General features: G+C 40.9%; 1 protein-coding gene across 2 annotated transcripts; it reads right to left on the bottom strand.

Annotated features, from left to right (window-relative positions):
- Window positions 1-1,824: 1,824 nt before the first annotated feature.
- LOC134880088 (uncharacterized) lies at window positions 1,825-6,007 on the bottom strand. 2 transcript variants are annotated; one of them, XM_063906799.1, is made up of 11 exons: window positions 5,781-6,007; window positions 4,405-4,489; window positions 4,145-4,294; window positions 3,899-4,050; window positions 3,640-3,776; window positions 3,433-3,526; window positions 3,233-3,344; window positions 2,899-3,125; window positions 2,628-2,799; window positions 2,405-2,532; window positions 1,825-2,267 (listed from the first exon to the last, which is right to left on the bottom strand). In XM_063906799.1, exons 2-11 carry the CDS (start codon window positions 4,484-4,486, stop codon window positions 1,950-1,952), a joined length of 1,572 nt encoding a protein of 523 aa, XP_063762869.1. In that variant the 5' UTR covers window positions 4,487-4,489; window positions 5,781-6,007; the 3' UTR covers window positions 1,825-1,949. The 2 variants fall into 2 exon arrangements, with proteins under 2 accessions (XP_063762869.1, XP_063762870.1); XM_063906800.1 differs by lacking the exon at window positions 4,145-4,294.
- Window positions 6,008-9,562: the final 3,555 nt, after the last annotated feature.

The raw sequence follows: 9,562 nt of genomic DNA, 5'->3' as shown, positions 1-9,562 counted from the left end.
GACATTTTTAAAGGACTTAAGCTGTGTCTTGAAAAAATTGTGTTTACCTTCATATCGCATGCACCAGCTATGGAGTACAGGTCCTATTTTCTGAATGCATCTAGGGTAATGAATCAGGAAATGATGTTTTGGTAACAGTCTTTTATGAGGATATACCTCCTTGAACAGTGTGTGATGCTCAACAATCAAATGTTTCAAATACACGCATAAGCCTTGAGATAAAATGGGCGAGAAAACAATGTTGACGATCTGTAACAACAATAAAAGCAGGGTCCAGTGTTGGTCTGTAGAGGCTACCAAATCTCCAAATATAAGGGGAACATTCCTCAGCAAGCACCATGACTGAATTGCGTTTAGTCCCAAATCATTAGACTCTGCACTTAAATTCACAGCCACTGGCCTATTACATCTCTCTGTAAATCCATAATCAAAACATAGTATTCTTGAATTCAGTTCTGCCAGTGTAATTTTTTCTTTCAAATAAAAAAACAGCTGCTTTAATTCAAATTGGGCCACACCCTCTAAAAGATCATGCATCACATCAACTGAGTAGTTCTCGGTTGTGTGAAAATATGTAAGTGAATTTAGTAAGCATGATCTCTTCACGCCAAATACATAAGGAAGAGAAGGCCTATGTGCCATTTCTTGGCAGTGAGCACTGTGGGCCTCTTTGGTACGCAACACTATTTTGGGAGACTCTTCGGAGAATTCAGTTTGGAAGTCCTCTTTTTCGGCTAAACAAAACCTACAGCAATACCTTGCACTGAAACTCTCAACCAGACCAAACAAACTATGTAGGCCTAAATTATCTCCAGTCACCTGTATAACACTGCCACGAACACAACCACCATACAATGGAATATCAATGCCATTACTCTCTAACTGTTTGAGATCACAAACAATAGGATCTAAAATAGCACTAAAACCGTAACGCTTTATATCCTGAGCATGAAACAAGGCACAAAGATGTATATTGGCCAAAATAGAATTCCACTTCGGTGAGAAATTCCTTAAAGTAAAATAAATACCACCCATTTTATGAACTCCCTTCTTGGACCCCAAGGGGTTGGCAATCTCGAAATCGTCATAAAACATTTGAATCTGTACAGTGTGTCTCTCTGTTGAAAATAGAGGATGAGTGTTGAAGAAAGAGCCATCACAAATATCTTTGAGTTTTGAATCACTTATATTTGGGCTTTTGAGCATTTCTCTGGCATGTTCACTTTTAAATATTGAGTTTAATGTCGATAAAATTGGAACATACATAAATTTGTCTTTAACTACTACTTGGTCATATGTTCCTGTCTTTTTGTTGAGCCTCAAGTCAAATCTTGAGCCAATTACAAGCTCCACTGGCTCCACAGTTTCCCATTTGCTGGTCATAAATTTTGATTGTTTGTATTCTGAATTTAGAGCTGTGAATGGATTCTCTAATTGGTCAAAACATCCCTCAACTTTCTTGCATGATTCAGTTCCTCTTTGATCATGAAAAACACCCTGGATGACTGACTCTCTAGCATGCTCATGTATATCCTGCACAATATCCTCCATAGAGGTCACAACTGAATTAATAACAGACTGGGCTACACCTGCTGCCTTAAGATCTGAAATGACAGAGGCACAACTATTTACAAGATGTTCTGAGGATAACGCTTGCTCTGACTCAACCTCAGCCTCATATGGCTCTTCTGCAGGACTTTCATCACTATTTAGAACACTTTGACAACGTGGTGGTTCAGTTTCAACAACAACATTAAAACCACTATTCACATGGGACTTGGTAAGATGCTTCCTAAAACCCGAAAAACTATAAAAAAACGTGAGCATCCCACTTCGCCACATTTAAGATGAAGAGTCTTTCCTGTACAGAGTCCATGTATAACTTTGAGGTGCTTTATAAGATTTTTTGCCTCACCAAGTTCTTTGCTGCAAAGAAAGCACCTCATTGTTTAACGCACCATTCGCACTCGCAACTCTGCGATTCTTGGCGTTTCCTTCGTTTCCCCCACATCAATGCTGTAAATGGTGGTTTGCAAAAAAGTGAAGAAATTATTCAACACAGGACTGTAAGATGTACAAAAGACGTAGTGGGCCTTAAAGAGTTCATCCAGGGCTCCGACTGCGCTGGTTGCTTTGCATGGAAGTGCATGCTTGTCGATAGCAATGAAGAAGGAGGTAATGCTGCTTTTTGTGGGTCCCTGAGCAAGGAGGTAGGGCTGACTGCTTTGACTTATGGTGTCAAGATGCTGCTGCACGCTTGTTCCCGTCTGTAACAAAACACATTCAACAACACTATTTATTAGAAATTAAACAATAACATGAGATCACTCCAAACAATTAAAGGATTCAAGAATTTGAGAAGAAATTGATGTTTGATTAATTATTAAATATTAGTGTAGTGTACCTTTTGGAATTTGATGAGGTGATCTACTGCATGAGATGCTGAGATCTTCCCTGGCCTCTTTCGTCCCTGTGCGGATGGCGGTAGCAGATGTAGCAGCAGTATGATGGTTGACATGTCACTGTCCCAGCCTAGAGGCCAACAAGTAGCAGGTTAACATTATGCCATAATTTCCCACCATCCTCAATATATTTAGCAACATGCTTCTTAACATTCAAAGACATACCATTTTCGACTTCAGTAGATGTCTCAGCGTTGCGCATCAAATCAAGAAGGTCTGTGGAGGGGACCAGTCCATGGCTTTCCTTAATTACTTTTGCTTTGAAAGTGGTAGGCCACCTCTCCAGGAAATTGTTGGCAGTCTGCTCACCAAACATAAGTCTGAAATCCTGTTCTATCTGTAGTTTGAAAAAGAAAAAAAGAAGAAAAGGAGGAATTGGTACCTTGTGCTACATTTTACAATATGTCTCAGTATTCAATGAATGTAGATGCCATACCAGTCCTGGTGTGTCCAGGAACCGTGGAAATACTGAGAAGACCTCTGCTGATTTGTCATTATCATTGACCATGGCATGGCGATAACTGAAAGTGACTTTCATCTTCTCACGGATGGTGTACTCATCAGCAGTGTGTCTCAACACAGCGATAGCGGATTCCACTTCCTCGTCAGTCAGGACTTGGTCGGCAGTAAAGGGTCTAGTACGCCCATGGCCTGGACCACCAACTTTAGAAAAAGACAATTTTGTTGTTACTCTTTATAACTACACAGTTTTATATCCTCCTGTCAACACATTTCACAGGTTGATAATTCCACCTCATGATAAATATTACCTTTAGGAGATCTACTAACTGCTGGACCTCTTTCCTCTGCAGCTTTTCTTTGAATAGTCTTCAACCGCCATGCAAGGTATCCTGAACCCCTTTCAGGATCGTAGTAATGATCCTATGTATAATGTATGCACAGTGTGATATATACATTCATATGATATCAGCAGTTCGAAGGGCAAATATATTTCAAAACCTTTACTTACATAGCCATTCTGTGAAGATGGGTCTTCAAGATATGGAAACAGAGCGACAATCCCCTGTGCATACATCACTCTCACACTCCGGGGCGGAGATGTCCTGGTGTATTCAACAATCAACATTCATAGATAGCATTGAACAACATAACCTAAACAACAATTGCAATAATGTTTAAACAATGTCTCATGATAACGTATTTGAATCTATTTTACCCATGTTTTTCTGTCATCTCTGCGGTAAGTATGTTGATTAGCTGTCTTCTGGTTGAATCTGTAATGGATTTTGTTTTTGCATACTCCTCCATGATACGGTCACCTCCAGGCTTTGTCGTCAAGATTTTTTCAATTAGCTAAGGGATCAAATGTGCAGTATTGTATTTTTAAAATGTCTTGGAAATTACGATACAAATACGATGCACCTCAAATTAAACATGTGACTCAAACTCCACACACGCACACACTGACTACTCACAGCTTTTGCTTCATAGTTGATGCGGCAAGGCCTTTTAGGTTGACTTCCTCCGGCTGCAACTGGTTCCTCAGCTGGGTCACACAAAGAGAAGTTGAGGATCACTGTGTCTTCAGATGCAGTAGAGCGTGGAGATGACGTGGACTGAGGGTTACCTGAGCATTGAGAAATATAAATGCAATTTCATAGTTCAATACATCCACTTCAACCATGTGTGTGTACAGTCATATGCAAGTAGTCAGCAATTACCAGGTGCTTCATTGGCCAATGAAACAAGGAAAGGTCCTTGAGACTCTTTAACGACCTCCTCAAAAACCTCAGCGTCGACCTCTGTGTTGGACTGGTCATGGATCTTGATGTCCAACCGTCTATCTTCATCGATGTTAAATTTAATACTCACTAAGTAAAATAAATAAATAGTGCACAAACATTTCTGATGAGAAATAATTGCAATATGCAATTGCAACTTGAACAAATTAGGCTACTTTCAATCCAAATTAAGTGCCTACCTTCTCTCAAGAAATCACCAAATGTTACTTCAGGCAGCTTTATGTACTTCTGCTCTCCACCAAACGAAACACGCAGCAGCATTTTCTGTAAAATTTAAGGAAGGTTGAATAACTGTTAATATCCATCAAAATATTCTCTGAAGAATCAGAGCAAAGTTATTAGAAAACGTAATTGTCTAATAAACACTCACGGAGTTATGGTACCAATAGGCTAATTTAGGGGGTGCAAATAAACTTGTTAGCTGACCTTCAGTCTTCCTAATGACTTTCTTTGCAATTCAGCAATTGTTGAAATAACTCAAGACTATTTCTGGTTTCAGACAGGCACAAATTAAGCACGAGAACATAACATCTTGCAAATGATGGCACCTTGGGCAGAAACCAGGTTGTCAAGCTAACTTGCTAACATTTTGGTAATGCTACGTTAAAGTCACATTGGGCAGAAACCACGTTGTCAAGCTAACTTGCTAACATTTTGGTAATGCTACGTTAAAGTCACATTGGGCAGAAACCACGTTGTCAAGCTAACTTGCTAACATTTTGGTAATGCTACGTTAAAGTCACATTGGGCAGAAACCACGTTGTCAAGCTAACTTGCTAACATTTTGGTACATTAACCTAACGTCACCAACCCGGCAGAACAACTTAAATCATCACTACCCTATACATCGCAAAGTGTTAACAAGCAATTACAGTCTGAAATGTGTCATTTCAATTTCGTTATCAACTATATTACTTCCAAGTTCTTAACGTGGTATTGCAGTCAAATGCATCTGAACTTGAAGTCAGTGATACTGATTAGCTAACTACATCTATCTATGCACGTCTAACATAAAATTTTAAAAGCCTACAATCGTCCATCGTCGTCAATATATTGCAAAAAGTTGGTCGTTAGTGGAAAAATATCTAGCTAGATGGTGAAAACCTACAAATGCTCAAATAGAATTACCACGATAGGTCTACAGGGAGAGATGATTTCCAGCGTGCCAGCTCAAGCTCATTGTGTAGTAGTTAGCGTCAAGGCTAACACAATTTGCCCTCATCCAAAATTGATTGTTATACTGTGGTTAACATAACCTATTACATGTACAAAATGGCATTTACAGAAGTAGATTACAAATTCTATGTGCAGGTCAATTTAACTGAGAGAAAAAACGTTTGTCTAAAATGAATATGCCATAGTGTTGCAGCTGATGGTAAGCTCACCCCACGTTTAACCTAGTCAACCGGCTCACTCGAACGTTACCGACGGAGTTTACAATACAATGTAGAGAGGGTAAAAGTAGCCTAACTAACCCCAATCAACATCTACGCAACAAGGCTATGCTACATTAAATACATATGTTTGATGTTGAAAACACAGGACTGCTACTTACCAAACGGCGTCTTTCTCCAGTCGGAGCAGTTTCTGACGTGGTGCAGGTTACAAAACTTCAGAAACAGTGGCGGGAATATTGGAAGGGAATCGTTGAGGGAATTCATCACGCTGTAGAGTAAATGTTTTCACTGCATGTACACAGAATTTGACTCTCATCTTTAACTCTACTGTTTGGTCAAGTTTACTCTTCACAGTAATGGAAATACACTATCTAGTTTTAAATAACTTAACTCTGAAAAATTAACAACCCATTTTTTACTGTGCAGGAACAAGCTGTACTATAGTCCGATCCAGAGCAGCCCAAACATGCTCTATGGGTGACATGTCTGGTGAGTGTGAGGCCATGCTGGAACTGGGGTGTTTTTTTTATGGTGGTGGATGACCGGCACAACAATGGGCCTCAGGATCTCGTCACGGTATCTCTGTACATTCAGAATGCCACCAATAAAATGCACCTGTGTTCGCTTTCCATAAAATATGCCTGCCATACCATACCCCCACCTCCACCAAGGGGCACTCGAGTCACAACGTGGATCAGCAAACCGCTCACCCGCATACAGTAAAAACCGAGACTCATCCGTGAAGAGAACACCTCTCCAAAGTGGTTCTAACAGATTGTTGCATCAGCTGTCCGGCTGGCTGGTCTCAGACGATGTTGCAGGTAAAGATGCCAGATGTGGAGGTCCTGGGCTGGTGTGGTTACACGGGGTGTGCTGTTGTGAGGCCGGTTGGATGTATAGCCAAATTCTTGAAAATGCCTTTTTAGAGGGCTTATGGTAGGCAAATGAACATTCAATTCACAGGCAACAGCTCTGGTGGAAACTCCAACTTGCCAATTGCACGCTCCCTCAAAACTTGCGACCTCTGTGGCATTGTGCTGTGTGATAAAATGCTTTAGAGTGGCCTCTTACTGTCACCAGCCTGAGGCACACTGCTGTCTGATCAGCATCTTGATATGCCACACCTGTGAGGTGGATGCATTATCTCCGTCTAACACAGATTTAGACACATTTGTGAACAATATTTGAGTGAAATAGGCCTTTTGTGTTCATAGCAACAGTCTTAGATCTTTGATTTCAGCTCATGAAAAATGGGAGCAAAAACAAAAGTCTTGCGTTTATATTTTTATTGTGTAGATTTACTGATCTGTTGACATGCTAATGGAGACCCCAATGATGAAATCTTTATTGTATTAAAATATTGTGTAAGCCCTTGCACTCAGCAGAGGGGAAAGGCGCCCTTTGTTTGTTGAACAATTTTTCAACTTCTGTCATTTTGAAAAAGTAGAACAAGGGTTTTGAAACTGGAGCAGTCAACATACCTTTCCTTGTTCTGGTGCATTAAAAAAACAATGTAGAGCTTTGTTGCATCCTGAAATAGATATAGATATAACAATAGATATAATATGTATAAAAGACAGCAAAAAGTGCATTTTGCATAATAGGGGACCTTTAACGTCTGATGTTGCCTAATTAAACATGCAATATCAACATTGGTACTTTGTATTGGTATGAAGACTGAAAATGTGGATGGTTGCATCCAAAGTGTGTACCCTCTGGTTTAGAGAAGCACATATGGCAGGGCTCCCACCTCTCCATCTGTCTGTTTCTGTGTCTGTGGGATTTCTAAAAGCCAGCGATTCCACAGAGGACAGAGGCTGCATGTCTTCAACGCTCTGCCTCGAGTCTCTGAACTTCTCGGGGTCCAACCAGCAGACCAGAGAAAGTGACCTTCTGTTGCTTCGGCCTGCCCTCACTCCTGTCTCTTTCTTTTCTTTTCTCTGAGCCTGCAGCTCTGCATTGTGAGCCTGCAGCTCTGCATTGTGAGCCTGCAGCTCTGCATTGTGAGCCTGCAGCTCTGCATTGTGAGCCTGCAGCTCTGCATTGTGAGCCTGCAGCTCTGCATTGTGAGCCTGCAGCTCTGCATTGTGAGGCTGCAGCTCTGCATTGTGAATCTGTTTCTGCAGCTCTGCATTGTGAGGCTGCAGCTCTGCATTGTGAATCTGTTCCTGCAGCTCTGCATTGTGAGCCTGCAGCTCTGCATTGTGAGCCTGCAGCTCTGCATTGTGAATCTGTTTCTGCAGCTCTGCATTGTGAATCTGTTCCTGCAGCCCTCTTAACCAATAGTAAGCAGACTTACTGAGTTACTATTCTACCTGCACAATTATTTCTCTGGTGTCAGAATGTCTCGCGATGTTTGTGAATTCTTAAAAACAAAACACCACATCATGTCGGGTTAAAATGTGTTGTAACTGCGTTACTGAGAATTGTAACGGGTATTATATTACCCACATTTCAGAAGTAATGCGTCATATTACTGCGTTACAGCTAAAAGTAATACATTACTGTAACTCTGTTACTTCTGTAACGCGTTACACCCAACTCTGAAAATGTATGATTAATCCCTATATTCATTGATTCATTGTTCATCAAAGTAGCCTGTTGCAATTTTGGGAACATGAAAACATTCACAGTTTTGAAGAAGTTGGGGGAAGTAGACAAAACATGGTTTACATGAGGCTCCGGGTGGATTTAGGTTGGATTAGCTATAGAACAAGTGAACTAGCTCCGTGGAGGGGAACCCTGCATGGTCCTTCCAACAGTGTGGGCCATTCTGCAGAAAGATTGCGCTTTGTGCTCCTCCAGTGGGAAAGTCAAACTCTGTTTACGTCTCTCAGGTTAAATGCAGGACGGACATTTGGTTAAAAAGTCAAAAGCCTGTGGTTGCATTCATGCTACCACTGTGCTGTATGAACAATACCTATCTGAACCTCGAAACATAGTTAGGTAATCCATTACAATGTAGGCTGCTGTACATCCTGCAATTTTTGTCAAAGTTTCAAATCCTATGTCATTTAGAAAATGAGTCTCCTTCACATACGCACATGTATAGAAGAGTGTAGACAGCTGAATTGGATCTGTCTGTGAAGTGCTGGCTGAATAAAGTGCTGTGCAGTCATAAAGTTTGATGTCAGGCTGCTAAAGAACTGGCCAGATCCAAGCTTTTCAAGGAAGAAGTGGAACACTGACAGATGGAGATTCGATGGAGGAAGATCTGAGATTAAGACAATTAGTTACAGACAAAGTTAGCTATGGAAACACAGATGGACAGAGAGAGAGTAGCTGCAACTGACTGACACAACATAATGATAAGGAGCTTTCCTGGTATCATCAGATGATTTAACTGCAGAGTCTTCCACTTGCTCTTGTTTTTATCAGTTTTCTCCTGTGCTATCTTTATCACATCATAACAGCAGGGTTTCTGAATGCGTTCTCACTATTTCCCCCCTACATGTATCAAATGGCCTCTCTTTTTACCTCAGGAGCTCAGAGAGTCCTTAAAGTGTGTCACTGCTCTCATAACATCACCACCTGCGATGCGTCTGACCTACATCAGGTTCACAATCATAGTTTATAAACCAGTCAAAGTGAAGGTGTACATTAGTATTGAGGGGAAAGAGAGACCCTCTCCTCAGCTGTCAGAAGTGGAACACATTGGGTCAGTTCTGTTGTAAGCCCATTCAAAAGACTGCAGGCTGAAGGGCTACCTCCGTCAACACTATACACTATGGAGATAAAATACATATCAAACCTAGCCCTATAAAAAGGCTCAAAACTGTATGAAAATTAAGGAATCGTTAACAAAAAAAATCCTAAATATTAAATAATGGAGCTGGGAACTTGTTATTTGGTCCACCCATTCTTTGGGCACGTGAGCCACGTCTGGTGAAAGCACATGTCAAATCCACCAGAAAAGTATTGTACCCTCCATCACTAACAT

The sequence above is a fragment of the Eleginops maclovinus genome, chromosome 18, assembly GCF_036324505.1.
Source record: "Eleginops maclovinus isolate JMC-PN-2008 ecotype Puerto Natales chromosome 18, JC_Emac_rtc_rv5, whole genome shotgun sequence".
Lineage (NCBI taxonomy): Eukaryota > Metazoa > Chordata > Actinopteri > Perciformes > Eleginopidae > Eleginops > Eleginops maclovinus.
This window is presented reverse-complemented; position numbering and strand designations above follow the sequence as displayed.

Coding starts and splice junctions, on each gene's coding strand:
- LOC134880088 (XM_063906799.1), bottom strand. CDS start 4,486: ATGCTGCTGCGTGTTTCGTTTGGTGGAGAGCAGAAGTACATAAAGCTG. Junction 3,527..3,639: donor GAGATGACAGAAAAACATGG/GTAAAATAGATT, acceptor TGAATACACCAG/GACATCTCCGCCCCGGAGTG. Junction 3,126..3,232: donor AGTTAGTAGATCTCCTAAAG/GTAATATTTATC, acceptor CTTTTTCTAAAG/TTGGTGGTCCAGGCCATGGG.